The sequence below is a fragment of the Zingiber officinale genome, chromosome 5B (assembly GCF_018446385.1).
Source record: "Zingiber officinale cultivar Zhangliang chromosome 5B, Zo_v1.1, whole genome shotgun sequence".
In the NCBI taxonomy this organism is placed as follows: Eukaryota; Viridiplantae; Streptophyta; class Magnoliopsida; order Zingiberales; family Zingiberaceae; genus Zingiber; species Zingiber officinale.
The window spans coordinates 6,360,079-6,377,556 of NC_055995.1; the positions used below are offsets into that span (position 1 = coordinate 6,360,079).

The 17,478-nt window shown below is 33.8% G+C and overlaps 1 protein-coding gene across 4 annotated transcripts in view; it reads left to right on the top strand.

Annotated features, from left to right (window-relative positions):
- Positions 1–17,478, top strand: part of LOC121983995 (ubiquitin C-terminal hydrolase 13-like) — a 34,254-nt gene that overhangs the window by 5,945 nt on the left and 10,831 nt on the right. For all 4 annotated transcript variants that reach the window (XM_042536734.1, XM_042536735.1, XM_042536736.1 and 1 more), the window contains exons 10-19: positions 3,817–3,926; positions 5,414–5,488; positions 6,429–6,507; positions 6,601–6,747; positions 6,818–6,898; positions 6,982–7,101; positions 7,747–7,869; positions 9,399–9,476; positions 9,642–9,730; positions 10,013–10,121. In XM_042536734.1, coding sequence (XP_042392668.1) covers positions 3,817–3,926; positions 5,414–5,488; positions 6,429–6,507; positions 6,601–6,747; positions 6,818–6,898; positions 6,982–7,101; positions 7,747–7,869; positions 9,399–9,476; positions 9,642–9,730; positions 10,013–10,121 — 1,011 coding nt within the window. The remainder of the gene's footprint in view (positions 1–3,816; positions 3,927–5,413; positions 5,489–6,428; positions 6,508–6,600; positions 6,748–6,817; positions 6,899–6,981; positions 7,102–7,746; positions 7,870–9,398; positions 9,477–9,641; positions 9,731–10,012; positions 10,122–17,478) is intronic.

The following is a 17,478-nucleotide window of genomic DNA, read 5'->3' on the forward strand; positions in this document are numbered from 1 at the left end:
GATATGCACCAAATGAGTTCAAATAATATTTTTTTATGCCTTTTTTATTGTAAAAATCTTATTCACATGATTATCTGAATTCTTATTCACTTGAGTATCTAATTCTTATAGTGTTATTTTTATAAGTAAATAAGTTAGCAGAAAAAAATTACAAGAAGAAAACCTATATGAACATATCGATGCATATTATAGTAAATGAATAAAATTATTTATAATTCAATTACAAATTGATAATAATATTATTAAATGTGGAAAAACCAAGAAAAAGAAGACTATATTAAACCCACAATATGAATTCGTGGTATGTTTTAATGCATACTTATATATGTCGAGAATGGGTATTGTATAATATGAGAAAATTTAATTCATTCAAATAAAAGTCATTTAAATTTATCATGGCATGCCAAAGCATATCGAGTGTCAGCAAAGCATAGTGTCAAAATTGATCATTCCTGTTCGGGGTAGACTCTCCTACAAGAATGACACTTAACTTAACCCTCGGGTATGTAGTTGTCTTCTTTTCTTTTTTCTTTCATCTTGTTCATCTCCTTCCTTCCTACACCTCTAATTTGGCATTGATACCATTCATTGAGACTTCGACAATACCCAAATTGAGTTGTTCTGCTCAAATACTCAAACTGTGACAAAGTTTGATATCTAGAATGTACTGTTTGTGATTTTTTTTTTTTTTTGCATTTTAACACATGGTACAACAATCTATGATAGATTTCCTATCACCAATTGAAATGGTACATGTTTGGTGTTGTGCTGTAGGGAAATTCGTAAAACATGCCTTGATCAGCTCAAATGAGATTTAATCCTATAATAAAAAAATGATAAAACCAGTTAGCCTTATTGACTATCCCTGGTGACCGACCCGGTCTCACGGAATTTTTCCACCGGCCACAGGGTAAATTGGGAAGTGCTCACGGCGGGCTTCTATCCTTTGGTTGCACACCCCATTTGAAGAAAAAAATTTCTGCAAATACGCCATAGCTGGGGATTGAACCGTGGTTACCTGAGTGACAATTTGGATGCCCTACCGCAACACCATAGCCCTGGGGCAAGATTTCATAATGGTGGCAAAAAGGCGAATACGCTCGCCCCTGGCGCTCCCGCCAACCCGTTCCAGGGCCAACACGGAGGAGGTAAATCACATGCGGCTACTAGCCTTTGGAATAGTGACTAGCACATAAGGGAGGTATTTACCTCGGCGTTGCCAAGATTCGAACCCCAGACCTCATGGTGGCAACACCTCATGTGCTAGTCACTAAACCGTCCTGAGGAGACAGATTAAAAAATAATAATACTATAATGCTCTTACATTTAGTTGCTAAATGATATCTCTAATTATATACCTATAGCGATTAAAAAAAATAATTATACTAAAATTTTTGTGTAACAAATTATAAAAATACACAAAGTTTAGGAGGCTGGCTAATGTGGAAGTCAAAGTCAAAGGGCGGTCGACGTCATGGGGAACAAGAGAAGGTTCGACCAGACCTCTAGGCCGGCTGGACCGTGAGTCATAGTTCTATGCACAGATGGAGTGTTAAGCTAGAGGCTCGCTCGATCGGGCCTTTGGTCGGTCTGGCCTCGAAGATTGATCTCACAATCAACGATAAAGTACAATGAAATATGAAGCCAAGTATCAACTATCATGATCGAGTGCTCCAGCCGATTGGATGTATGGTCCAATTGGACATACTAGACACCTGGTTGTGTACTTTTCAAATAAAGAAGTTGAGCGAAAGTCGAGTCGCTGATTGCACTCATAAACATTGACCGAGTACTCTTCGGAAGTCGGTCGAACTATACCAGTAATTTAATCAGCTGGTCAAAGTAGTCTATTGTGAGCCCCGTAGCCAACAAACTATTACGCTTTTTTAGCCTTTTGTGCGCACTTTCGAAGCTTCCAGTCTGTCAACTTAGAGATTTGCGAGCTCATTTTTGGAAAGGTGTTTATGACCTGTCGTTTTTTTGGAAGTGCTTCATAATTTGTGCATAGACACAACAGTGACATTATAAAAGGGGGTCTTCATCCATAGGCGAAGGTACGCGATGCTACGTATTTTTACACGCTCATTGCTATAGTTTTTTCACTATTCCTCTCCAAGAATCGATCACTGACTTGAGCGTCAGAGGACCAACACCGGAATCCCTTCCCTGGCTCGGCACTAACGCTCTTTGTGACACAGGATAGCGAGAAGTTTCATGCAGTCAACATCGGAACCGAGTTTCCAGCTAGCCATCTTCCCAGCTTTCGGATAGGATCATTGTACTTGGATTTGGATTGACACTTAGAATTGAGAAGAACTTGGACTGACACATCTAGAATTGAGAACAAAGAAGTTAAAAGATATGGTTACATCTTGGTTTTTTCGATTTGGCATCAATTCTTTGCTGCCGGTGGTGCTCTTGTTGTTGCTTCATTCTCCCCCTCTCTTTTGATAATGTTTGATCTCTTCCTTGCAACCGATAGATGAAATTGATGGATGTTATGAGAAGAGAATCCTCCTATCTGGTCATGATCACCAAAACTGTGTCATCATTGGCAGCAAAATGTTTTTTGCTCGTGCCAACATATTGTTGGAACAATTGAAGACCCAAACCATATGTTTTGGCTGTGTTGATGGATACTGATCTTCATTTAATACTAGAAAACAATGTCAAATGTTGGAAATTTTTGACAGCAAATGAAGGTTTGGGTTCGTTCTGGCCAATGCATAGATGAATGTTTTGCTTAAAAATTTAATGTGAGAGGATGCCCTGCTGATGCTGTCATTAGACAATGTTTTTCTTTTATAGACCTTATTATTAGGCTTCATCTTCTCTATACATCTTTGATTTTTTTTCTCCATTATTTCGACTGTTTGCATTCTATTTGTTTTCCCCAAATATTTCAGTTACCTTTTGGCATTCACTTGCTTAATCAGCATTCCCTGCTGAGATAAACAAGTGTGCCGAGCTTTGCCTTTAATTGGCGGCAAAGGTGAAACCGTTACCTCGGCACCCTGAACTTTCAGGGGAGGTAAATTATGGGAGTTTCACCCAGCAATAATAGCACATGCAAGAAGGGGTTGAGGCAATCAACGGGGCATTCCACACCCACTAGGAATCAACCCCAGACCTACTAGCAGCAACACTCTTGTATGAACCAATTGCGTCAGCCTATGGGGGGCCGAGCTGTCTTTAATGATAGCATATTTCATGGAGTTTAGGACAGGAAGCCTGATATTTTAAATGGCTGAGAAACCAATTCCTCCCATGCAGTCAATGTATTGTTCTTTGGGTCACATAGGAAGGGCACTGGCATTATGAGAGCATAGAGGATAGGATCCTATCATCTAAAATTATGTGACTTGGGGTAATAAACTTATGTATTTGATTTTGCATGATTAGTGAAATAGAGGTGAAGTTATGTTCCCATATAGAATCTTATTTGATGTATTCTAGAAATTATCCTGCGTTTTGGTACTTGAACCAAAAAGATCCACCTATCAGTATTGTTGCACTTTTACTGGTTCTTTCAAGCCATAATCCTGCCGTTCACATTCTCTTCAGCTTCTCATGGCTCTTTGACCCTTGTTGACTAGAAGATTCATTCTACATGGAATAAAATTGATCACTCTCATGTGGTGAAACCTTGTTACTTTAATTGAGATCATGAAGAAAATTTCATATTTTGGTTCAACTTACAACTTAGAACATTATATAAATGCCTATTTGCCAAATTATATTTTTCTGATAGCTTTATATATATATATATATATATATATTATTCTCATTTGTAACCTATTGGTCCCTGGTATGCAGATAAATGATCGTTATGAGTTTCCACTTCAGTTGGACCTTGATAGAGATAATGGTAAATATCTTTCTCCGGATGCAGACAGGAGGGTTCGAAACCTGTATACTCTTCACAGGTGAGCTCTCTTTTAAATAAAGAAAACTAGATATGAAGGAAACTGAGTGCAGATTCAAGACCCAAATTATATTACTAAATTACTCAATACTGCATTTAAATAATTGGTATTTGGTAGAAGATCCTACAATTTCCACCAAGGAGTATCCACAAATTGAAACCTTTGAATCTTCAACTAATTTCCATACTATCAAATCTGTCTTTCACCATTTCATACACAATCACTATCAATAAAATATTATTCTGTTTGACAATGTTTTTTTTCAGATATTCATTATCAAAAAAGCAAGTGAAATATTGAGCAATTCTTTAAGTGTTAGCTTCATAATTGATTACAATGCCTTTTTGGCTTTTACAAACTAGCTTGCAAGATGTCAATTCCTTTTATCACAGCAAATCTATTAATTACATGCATGTGAGCTATGCAAGTTCAACTCCCAAGTTAATTATTAAGAATGCAACCTCAATGAATCTTCTCTTTACTAAAACATTAGAAAAAACACAAGCCTGACTATGGAATTTACCGTAGAATGCAACTTGATATTTATTTGCTCATTAAATTGCTTGTCAAACTCTGAATGTGTTTATCTATAATAATATATAATCCTACTTCCTGCTGACTAAATTAAGAAAATTTCAGTTGATACTTTTGGAGTTGACGATATTTCCTTATGAATTGGGAATATTATGCATTCATGCAATTTCTTGAATGATTTGGAAAAATGTATCAGACATTTAATTAGATCATGTGTGTTTCATTTGAAAAGAATAGTGCATATTTTAATTAAGTTCAATTACTAATTGTAAGAAATTGAGTAATCATAGTTGTCAATAAGGTATTGACCATTTTAAAATCTTAAGTATCTGTTGTATTGATTGGAGTCGGTAAGAATTTTACAAAAAATATATGGAAGAATAAAATAAATTGCTTAGTCTATGAGATAACTGTATATATACATGCACACATGTACATCTAATATAATACTATATGTATGTGTGTGTATATAACTTTTATTTAATTTGATATTATCATCAGATAATAATAATGATAAATAACAAATATTATCAAAATCTATATTAATGGATCAAATTCTAATTGATTTGTTATTATTATTGGAAAAATATATTACATATTATGGTTTCTATTATTGTATTATTTTATTATTGATATTTTTTATTTTGAGATAACTATAAAATATTTCATTTCATCAGATGTTCATATTAAACATATCTATATTATTCCTGTTATTGTTATATTATTCAAATCATTTCAGTGTAATAATAGTAATTAGTAAGTTTAGTTAATTTCTATTTTATTTCCAAGTTGACCAACCTAAAGAAACAAAGGATGACACATTTGTGATAGCGAAGCATTTGTGGTCTTTGCTACAATCTTGTAAAATAAAATATAAAGATTCAAATTTAGAGGTGGAAATAATTTAAGCTAAGTTGTATCGACATTTATATTGTTTTTTTCCTTGCATCCAGTGTTCTCGTTCACAGTGGTGGGGTGCATGGGGGACATTATTATGCTTTCATCCGACCAACTCTATCAGATCAGTGGTATTGAACCTTTAACCTGTATCTTCTACCGATTCTCTTCTGTTGTGTGTTTTAAAAAAAAATATAGTGAAAGATTGCTTATGAGTTTGTTGCTTAATTTACTTGTCTGAGTTAATATTTCTGATCAAAGATTCCTTGCTATTTGCTCTGGTTACTTATGGAAAGATTTTTTTATTCAATATTGTCAAATCTCAAGTTGTTTACAAAGCTGCCAACTTTATGTTTTTAAATAGCCTAAATTCCTTTCTCAATGTTGGTTTCCACTTTCTGTTGCCAACAAGCAGAAAGGTTTTTTTGTCATGATTAACATTCTACTCTTAACTGATTCTTACAATTAATACTATATTAATACAATGATGTTCACTCAATTCTATAAGCAAACTGTTTGATGTGATGGGCACAAATCCAATCGATTTTCTTTAACACAATTAAAAGTGATTTAAATGATTTGAATTTTACATGTATAGCCTTTTTTCAGAGTTTACACAACTCGTATCAATTAGTGTTAAAGACTTTGAGGATTAGTGGGAGATTAAATAAAACTCTATTTTACTTAATTAGAAGGAATTTAAAACATTTTGAATCCTACTATTATATTACTTTGTATAGAATCTAATGGTATATTCCATGTACCCAACTCCATATGGTTGGGACTCATGGCTTGCTTTGTTTATGTATCAATACTATATAATGAGCTCATGTGTGGTTTAATTGCAAAAACTAAACAGCTATTTTTTTATAATATATATAAATAAAATTGACTAGTTTTAGTTTTCAGAATAAATTGGATTTACCCCTGACTTGAACAGGAGTTGCATCTTTTACTCAATGCTTAATGATTGAGTTCATGTGTTCCTGCCCAACTTATTAAGCGTGAACTACATTGTAATAGTAGTTTTTTTAAATAAAATATATGTAGTTAAGAAAAGTTTCATCACAGGTTTAAGTTTGATGATGAGCGAGTAACAAAGGAAGATGCTAAAAAGGCACTAGAGGAGCAGTATGGTGGTGAAGAGGAGGTTCAAACATTAACCACTATCTTGTTCTGATGCTAATATCTTTCTATACTGGTGTATATGCTACATTTAGCTTTGACCATTTGGGTCTTGCAGTTACCTCAGACAAATCCAGGCTTCAACAATAGTCCTTTTAAATTTACTAAATATTCCAATGCTTATATGCTTGTATACATTCGTGAAAGTGACAAAGAGAAAATTATGTGTGATGTTGATGAGAAAGACATTGCGGAACACCTCAGAGTATGTTGATGAGATCATTATCTGTATGATGGTCGTATATCTTTCAGATATTCACAATCTATATCTACAGATTAGGTTGAAGAAGGAGCAAGAAGAGAAGGAGCACAAGAAGAAAGAGAAAGCTGAGGCTCATCTGTATACTATCATAAAGGTTGCTGTTGGGTTCCAGTGTCCTGAGAAACTTTTTTCCCTCTGCTTTCATTTCAATAAAATTATTTTTTCCCTATCCATCAGGTAGCTCGGAATGAGGATTTGATAGAGCAGATTGGAAAGGAAATGTTTTTTGATCTTGTAGACCATGACAAAGTTCGAGCCTTTCGCATCCAAAAGCAACTGCCATTCAATCATTTTAAGGTGAAATCATAAAAGTGGTTAAGCTACCTTAACAGATGAAAGTGTCTGATATGATCATTAAAGATGCCCTTATGTGCATAAATATATGTTATATTGACAGGACTTTATTTTATTAGTTTACTTTTAATGTGGTTTTGTATGGGACTTTGAAGCTGTGTCATAGCAATATGAAGTTATCAGTTGGTTCTATCCTATGAATAATCAAGGAAAGACATTTATATGAAATTATAATTCTGTTTGTAAAAAGTTATAAAAGTTTGGAGAATGCAAAATACAAAGCATTTCACTTTTTCTGCTATATACAGAGGGAAGCAGAGATGCGGATTTATTTATTTAATCTACAGTATTCAGAGCATCACCTTAATGGGCATTGTAGATGTGCACTTTATGCAGGAAACTCACGTTTTGGATCTTCTGAACTCTTTGTTTCAATGTAGAGTGTGTATGTGATTGCATTGCTCAACTATGTCACGGTTGTCTTAGAATCTGGAGTCTTTCTCACTCTCAGAGTATATTTGAGCCTCAAGTTCTGCAGTACTTGAGTGATTATTCATTGAAATTTGTCATTACTGAATCCATGTTGCTTCATTGCCCTCTTAAAATTTTCCTAATGTGAATACCCTACATAAATAATCTAATTGGCAGGAGGATGTGTTCAAAGAATTTGGTATTCCAGTTCAGTTTCAGCGGTTCTGGTTGTGGGCCAAGCGGCAAAACCATACATATCGGCCAAATCGGCCTTTGACACCACAGGAGGAAGCACAGTCTGTAAGTATTGTCGCTTCTCTTTGTACTTCTGTTTCCTAAATACTTTCAGCATTATATTTGATTTCTGATAATTGTCTATTTTTGTTGCAAGCCGACCCCACCTAGTGGGATAAGGCTTGGTTGTTCTTGTCGTCATCGTTGTCTATTTTTGCTGCAATTTTTGTGCGTAGAGGATTATCAACCTATTGTACATATGCAAGGCTTTGTTTTACAGTTCCTCAACCATGAGAATATGGAAAAGAATGTATTTATTTTCTGGTACTTGTGTTGTGATTTTCTCAAACTAAAGAAGACCGTAAGGGAACTTGGATTGGAGGTTATGCTTGAGTTTGTTGATTTGAGTTCCTAAATTTCAACTTTGTTTCTAATACATTTGGAAAGTAATAGTTAGTATTGTTATTTGAGTAGCTAAATTATCCATGAATTTCCAGAATTCAGTAGTCTCATCCAGATTTGAAGTGTGGGTCCAAGACGAGTAAAATTATTTTTTGGAGTGATTATCGCCATCATTTTTTTTTTTGAAATGTGATATAAAGTTTCCCTTTAAAAAAATCATAAAGATTGCATGACCAAGAGATCTAAGTATAATCTTCAAATTAGGCAAAGAGAAAGATATAAAACTTCATGCGATACAACTTATCTGCTTGGGTCTTTTCTGAATTTGTACCTTTTCTTTCTCATTAATTTAGATACTAAGAGTGAGTACCATGGTTTGAGTTAGACAAATCATCCATGAATTTCCAGTAGTTGATTAGTCTCATTCAGACCACAAGGGTGGTCCAACATCAATGAAGTTTTCCAGAGTGCTTATGGTCATCTAATCTTTTTCAAAAATATTGTATTTTTTTTGCTTTATGTAAAACTTGTTATAAATATTATGGGACCAAGAGATTGAGATACAGACTTTAAATAAGACTGATAAATATATAAAACTCACAAACTGCAACTTATTGGTTCATTCATTTTGCCATCGAGCTTCTTAAATGACCTCTGTATTGTTTCGGCGTGTTTATTAACTTGTATCTGTTTGTAATGACATCTAGTTATGTTAGGTCCTGATGAGACAGTTTCTTTGTTCATGCTTGGAAGGTTTGCTAACTAAGGTTTCCACTTTTTTTAGTTCATATTGGCGGGCTACACTTTATTTCTACAACTTATTTTATATAATTCTCATGTTGTAGTTTTTTACTTATTTTAATGTAGAAATTTCCATTTCAGTAAAAAGTCTTTTAAGGTGATTAAACTTTCAACCTGCAGTTTTCTTTTATACATTTTACCAACTCTGGTTTGTATAAAATCCTTTGTGATAGATTTTGTGAATCCTCATGGCCTGTTCCTTTTTTGAAAAACTTTTTATTCATCTAAATTTGATCAATCATTTCCTCCATTTCTTCTAGAATACAAGTTATTTTCAATAACACTTCTTTCTATTTATGCATGTTTCATGAATTTTTGTTGTCATTACAGTATAATTCATTTAGTACCATTTGGTCCATGAAAATAGTTGTTTTATGTGTGCACTTGTATAGGTTGGACAGCTTAGGGAGGTTTCAAATAAGACACATAATGCTGAACTGAAGCTGTTGTTGGAAGTAGAGATTGGGCCTGTAAGTTTCTATTTCACATCTTTGAGCAACTTGCATATAAATGGGTCTTTTCTTTTGAGATCCTTCATTTAATCATTGTTTAAGTGAAGAGATTTCACATTAAAAGCTTCAAGTGCTTGTCATACTCGCTAATGCATTTTTTTATTGACAATTGTCACAACCTAGGATCTTCACTTTCTTCCCCCACCAGCAAAAACAAAGGAGGACATACTACTTTTCTTCAAGGTATATGACCCTGAAAAAGAAAATCTGAGGTATGTCTTATAACTTTTTTTGCTAATTTCCCTATGATTTTTCTTAATCTCATTTGTGAGAGTAGCAGCTTAGAGGCACAAAATTTCCCTAGTGTGGTATTTATGCTGGTCACTGTTTGCATATGTAGCTAAGCCTTTCTATAGTAGTGGCTAATTTCTGAATGAAAATCCTAACCAGTCATGTAAAGGAAAAAAGCAATCTTATTATGAGGGGCAACTTGCTCATTGTTTTGGCAAGCCTTGTTCTTATTGTGTTGGTTTGTTTTGCTTTTGTTATTGTAGATTTGTAGGAAGGCTATTTGTGAAGGCTCTAGGAAAACCAACTGAAATACTCTCAAAATTGAATGAACTGGCTGAATTCCCTCCAAATGAAGAAATTGATCTTTATGAGGTTTGTTTTCCATTCAAAGCAGTGCAGTCAATAGTTTCAATCAACTCTTTATCTTGTTATCTGCATTTAAATATGAATTCTTGGTCTAAAGAGAATGAATGCATAGAAAATGCATAAACCACCATACTCTGAACACTAAAATATTAAGCTGGAATTTGTGAAACCTTGGAAGTCATATTCTTGTTTTTAGTTGGTACCATTATTAAAAATAATGTAAATTAGCAGCTTAACCGCATTTTTAATTTTCATCAAAATTGCTAATTTGAAGCGATGACTATGCTGGAGTAAAAAAAATGACATGGCAAATCCTTGCACTAGTCGTGAACAAAGATTCTTAGAATTTCTTGTCATCCCCTGTATTTTGGTTCCTTTTCATGTTAAAATTGTGCTGATAGAAGGTACAAATGGGCTAACCCAATTGTTTGTAATGGGAAGACTTACTGTATTAGTTGTTTGTAAAATTTTAACACGGCAAACATATGGTTAACACAAAGTTCTTTTGGTTTTATGCAATTCAAGATCAGAATGCAGGCTTCTAGGATTCCAATTAAAATTAACTCAGAAGTAGCTGAGTTGAAAACCTGTTTGATTTGGTTTTGGTTTTTAAGAAAATGCGTTTTACCTTGCAATAACCCTAAAACTGGCAGTTTTTAGAAAATTTTCTCCAATGAATTTCTAATAGTATCCGTTTGAAAAGTAGTTTCTGGGTTTTAGGAACACATTGAAGTGACAGTAACTATAAATTGAAATGTCTAAAGCAATTTGGAGGATCTGGACATTTTATAATATTTCTTTCTTTTTTCTTCTATCAGTTTTTGGATTATTAGGCACTAGGAACTAAGGTTGTTAGGGTTGAGATCCTACCTTGGATAAGAGGAGTATAGGTTTGGATTGTAGGATCAAAGTATAGGATAATAAAATTCTACAGGATGCTAAGAATGTTTTAGAAGTATATTTGATATTATAATTTATTTTAATATATTGTATTATATTGACTTCAACACTATCATTCTAATATTATAAAGTACAAATAAAGTTAATTTAGTAAATATATTTAAAATACAATAAATTATATTTTAAATATATTTACTAAATTAAAACTATGGTACATATTCAATGAATAAATCTATTAAATTATTGTGTTAATGTTAGGTCCTTCCCTGGAAGGAACGCGTTGCAGGGTCCGACTGTAACGTCTTGACAAGGACCACTACATCTCCAAAACTTGAGTGCAGGGTTAAATATGTAAGAGTTCACGTTGCAGGGTCCGATTGTAACGTATCGGCAAGGACCGCTACATCTTCATGAGAACTTGAGTGTGGTGTTAATAGACAAGAGTTCTCACACCATAAGTTGGATAAGAACAAATATGATAGGAAGATAATAATCTAATATTTGGAATATGGAACATAGGAACCCTTACTTATAAATCAATGGAGGTAGTAGATACGATGATTAGGAGAAAAATTAGTATTTTGTGTTCAAGAGATAAAATGGGTAGGCGAGAAGGCAAAACTGATAGAGAACTTGAATTTTAAGTTATGGTACACAGGAAAGGAAAGAGTAAAATAAGAAATGGAGTGGGTATTGTTGTAGATAGTTCGTTAAAGGATGAAGTTGTAGTATAGCCCTTAAGATAATAGTGGCCAAAGAAACTATAAACATAATTAGCATATATGCACCGTAAGTAGGATTAGATGAAGCTATTAGATCAAGGTTTTGGGATGACTTAGATGCAAGGTTCTAAAATTCGCTAGGCGCTAGTCGGGCGGCAGACCAGTGCCTAGCGCCTAGGCCTAGGCGGGGACTAGGCGCCGCTAGGCGGATTCCTCGGTATCCCTTGTTTCATGTGGACTGTGGACAATGTTATATGTAAATCTAAATATTGTCTTAAACAATTTCATAGCAATGAAGATCTAACTATGTATGCTGAAATAAATACATACTTTCCGATACCAAAAAATGAACATGCAGTAAGTTATCATAATCATATACTAAACAGTAGAACATTGGAAAATAGTAGCAATAGTTCAATTCAAGATTACAATGCATTGTGAACTAGTAACCACTAAGCAAAATATAATTGTTAAATAACATAAATCATGTCTTAACAAAATGAGTTCAAAATTGGGAAAACTAATAATATCTCTACTCATATTTATTCTGCTTCTTCTTCTCCATAATTTTCAATAACTTGTTCTTCATCGGACACAAACTCAATATCATTATTGTGATCCTCGTCTTCTTCTTCGGATTCAAAATCATCTTCATGGAGTTCTCTCACTCTGGAGCTTCTTCGGGGTTGTAGATTTTCATCTGCTCCACTTGCTTCATCAACCATTTGCCAAGTGAGCCCGGAACCTAGTTCAACTTCATCATCTTCCCCACCATCCACAATCCAACCTTGTGCATTTGAAGCATCTTTTGCAAGAAGGACATCAACATTTCTTTCTTTTTCTCTTTTTTGTTTGTTCAACAATCTAGCATTAAATTGGACAAATACTAGATTGTTCAACCTGTTGGCATCCAACCTATTTCTTTTCTTTGTGTGAATCTAAAAAAAACAGAGAAAGTAAATACTATAGTCAGTACCTGAATATAAAGTATAGACGTTAAAAATTATAACTAATTTAATTAAAGAGTAGACTGAAAGTTTAAAACTTACTCCTTCAAATGTACTCCAATTTCTTTCACACCCCGATGAACTTGTAGTTAATGAAAGTATCCTCAATGCCACCCTTAGCAAGTTAGGTGTGTGAGCACCGTATGTACTCCACCATGCACATGGATCAAATGTATCATCATTTTTTTCACATACTTTTGCTGCCAACGTTTTTCCAAATAACCCAGTCTTATTTCTATACTTTGGAAATTCCTTGTTAATAATTGTATCTTGTAAATCTAACTCATTGGCATGCAAAGTTTCCATGCATTCAAAAATCCCCATCGCGACCTCCTCATAAAGAGCAATCGAACTATCTTTGTAGTAAAAATAAGGATTCAACAAAAATGTAGTGGTATGCAATGATGTATCAAGTCTATCCTTCATTTTTGACTCAATAATGACTATGATAGGCTGATAATTTGATTCCACGTTATTCAGAGCTACCTTGATATCTTCTTTAGCTTGAAGAAGCTCCCCATATAGAAACCCCATCGATGGCTTTCTATCTCCATCTACCAATCGAAGAACTCTTACCAAAGGAGCAAATATTTTCAAACAAAGTGTTACACCATTCCAAAAACTCATGCTCATCACTGTAGAGTAAGCCATTTTTCCTTTGTTTGATTTTGACCATTTACATTTCTCCCACATATCACTTGTAAACATGGCCCTTAAACTAGCTTTTTTTTCAATCAAACTTTGCAATGTGAGGAAATTTGATGCAAACCTAGTAACTCCTGGTCGAACTATGTCTCTCTTCTTCGTGAAACTTCTCATCAATGATAAAGTCTTATGGTGAGCATAGATGAAAATGGTAAAAGCCTTGGACTGCTCAATCACCTTTTTATATCGTGGAAGTTTGCCAATACTTTCAAGCATGAGATTAATAGTGTGAGTTGCACATGAACTCCAAAAGATCCCGGGTCGTTTTTCTCTCATCAATTTAGCTGCAGCCATATTGTTGGTGACATTGTCTGTAACAATCTGAACAATATTCTGAGCTCCTACTTGTTCAACACACTTGTCAACATACTCAAAAATAAGTTTAGCTGTATGTGCCTCCTCTGAAGACTCCTTAGACTCTAAAAATGTAGTACCCTTCTTGCAATTAACACACAAATTTAAGATGCTTCTTCTTTTTCTATCACTCCATGCATCTGTCATGATCGAGCATCCATTCTTTGCCCATTCTTCTTCATGTTTCTTCAGCAATTGTTTTGTTCTTTCAACTTCGGCTTTCAATAGTGGCTCCCTAAGTTGATATTGAGTTGGAGGCTTGAATCCTGGTCCAAATTGACCCACTGCCTCCATTAGTTACTTGAAGCTATCATTATCAACAGCATTGAATGAGATTTCATTTTCATAAACTCATCTCCCAACATATTGTTGAACTTGTTGAGTTCTCTCTTTGAAAAGAGCCTCATTTATATTTTTTTGCCGAAGTACTTTACTTCCACTGGAGTCTGCATTTTCTGGAGCAATTGCTGATGCATATCTATCCATGGGGCCAAGTGGAAGAGGTTTTTTAACTCCATCCATCCCTTCAATTTCAAGACCTTCTTCTTCATCTACGGAAATAGCTACCTCTGCTCTACAACTTTGTTCTTCCATTATTTTGTTCTTCTTTCTGTTCCTCCCTTCTAAAATAGCCTGTTTGCACTTATTTTTGTCTTCTTGAGATGCTTTTCGACAACCAGATACATTTCCAGGTATATTTCCAATGTGCTCCTTTATCCTATACACTCCTCCTGACATTGCTTTTCCACATAACTTACATTTAATTTTGTCGAGGTTCTTAGGATCAATCAATATCCCAAACTCCCATCCGATGTCATTTGACTTTCTTCTAAGAATCCCAGATTCGGGTTGAGTGACAGATGCTGTCGAAGATGGATTGTTTGCCATTGATAACAGTCTAACAGATAATCTGAAAAAATAATATATAATAAGACATAATCACATAACATATTAAGTTATTAACATGATAATAAAATTTAATTATACCATACAGACATACAATACAAAATATTTCAATAACATTAAGTCATTAACAAGTCTGAGAATATTTTTTTATATATCTTAATCTAATTAATAAAATTTATTCGATATTTGTTTAAATAAATTAAATTTTAAATATATTTTTTATATTTTTAAATCTGTTTTATACTTTTATAAATTAATAATATTTATTGGAATCTTTTAAATTTCAATTTATTTTTCATATTTTTAAAACTGATTTATATAAATTAATAATATTTATTAGAATTTTTAAAATTTTAATGTATTTTTCATATTTTTAAAACTGATTTATAATTTATATAAATTATTAAATTAATAATATTTATTAGAATTTTTAAAATTTTAATATAATTTTAATATTTATAAATCCGATTAATATAAATTAATAATATATAAAATTTATAAATATGATTTATATAAAACATAAATTAATAATATGTATTATATTTATTAAATTTAAAATATTTTTTATATTTTTTATTTTTTAAATCTGATAAATGATAATATTTATTATAATTTTTAAATCTGTTAATATATAAATTAATATTTAATATTATTTATTTAAAAAAATTAAGTATATTATTTATATATTTAAATCTGATTATATAAGTTATAAAATTAATAATGGAATCTTAATTATATATATAATTTTATATATTCAAAATTCTTTTATAAAAATTAATACAATTTATTATAAAAAAAATAAATTTAAAATATATTTAATTGGGATGATATTTTTATTAGGTTTTACGAACCAACCTATTATTGAATTTGAAATTATCTCGTTAGGAATTGTTTTAATTTAATAAATCTAAAAAAAAGAAAAAACAAAAACAAAAAACGCCGTCCCCCTCTCGCGACTCGCACGACGGCGCGGACGCCACCGGCGCCTCGCGGGAGACCTCCGACGCCGCCGGAAGCTCCGCCGGACGTGTCCGGCGCGTCCGGCGAAGTCCGACATTGCTTCCAACGGCGCCGGAAGCGTCGCGGAAAGCTTCCAGTGCCGCTGGAAGCTTCACGAGATGCTGCCGGACGCGTCCTACGACGCTTCCGGCGGCTGCGGACGCGTCCGGCGTCGCCGGAGACTGCGCGACGACGGTTAACAACTTAACGAAAAAACTTACCGGAGCCCGGAGCGACGAAGCCTTGGAAGCGGCGCACCGCGAAACAGCGACGATGACGACGCAGCGATGATGAGGACGAAACAGCAAATTTGGAAGACGAAGCGGCGCACGACGAAGATGTAAACAACAAATTTGGAACAAAATATTAAACGTTTAAAACCTAAATAACTCGGTCGAGGCCCGCCGAGGCCCGATGAGTTCCGCCGAGGCCCGCCACGGGCCGCCCATAATTAGCCTATATGCACCACAAGTAGGATTAGATGAAGCTACCAAATCAAGATTTCAACTTAGATGAAATATTTCAAATTATTCCGTCAAATGAAATGATTTTAATAGGAGGTGATCTAAACAATTAGAAAATTATTAAAAACTAATAAAGATTCATTCATGAAATATTTGCCATAGTTTGATGTTGGCTGGCAACCTAACGCAACCCTCCTCCTTTATCCGGGCTTGGGACCGGCCATGACCGGTCATCATGGGCGGAGTTAATAAAAAGAAAGAATAGATAACATAATTTATGAATTACTATTTACCCTTTCATATTGGCTCTAATTTCTTTCACATCCTGATGAACTACTTGTCAAAAGAGAAATCTCATTGTTATTTTTTGTAAGTTTAGAGTGTCACCACTATAATTGGACCACCATCCAATTTAAACAAGTAAAGAGACAAAAAAAAAATAGTAAATCTAAAATTAGGTAAAAGAGGCATGCATGTTAACGAAATAGAAATAAAAGAAAGACCAAAGAGATGTACTCGGATCAAAGTCATGGTACACATCCACCTTCTCATATGCTGCGACCGTCATTTTTCTTCCAAAGTTTCCAAATTTATTCTTATACTTCAACAATTCATCATTAGAAATAGTGAATTGTATGTCCTCATCAGTAGGAAAAATTCTCTCAACACAATTCAAGAACTCATTGATAACATTGATGTCATTTTGTATGCTTGGATCTTTGACGTAAAAAATCGGATTCAACAAGTAAGTGGCATAATGCAAAGGACTATCAAGTCTACCCTTAACTTTTCATCAATAATCTTCAAAATAGGGATGACATTTTTTTTTTTTTAAAGTCTTTCTAATCTCTTCCTTGGCTTGTTTAAGTGCACCAAATAAAAAGGCCATTGAGGGCTTTTTTGTCACCATCAACAAGGCGTAAAATTGTCACTAAAGGGGTGAAAACATTCAAAGTCAAAGAAACACCATTCCAAAAAGAGATACTTGTTACCGTCGCCTCCACTGCTTTCCCCTTCACACTACTCCTTAATTTTGTGTTGCTCCACTCCTCGGATGTAAACATAAGCCTCAATTCATCTTTCCGATCTTTGAGACTTTCCAAGTTCAAAAATGAAATAGCAAATCTACTCACCCTGAGCCTCACAATATCCCTCTTCTTTGTATATTTCCTCATAATAGCCAAAGTTCTATAATATGCATAGATAAATAGTGTTAGGGCCTTTGCTTTCTCAACTATTCCTTTAAACTTGAGTAGCTTTCCAATTGATTCAAGCATAAGGTTGATTGTATGAGTCGCACAAGAGG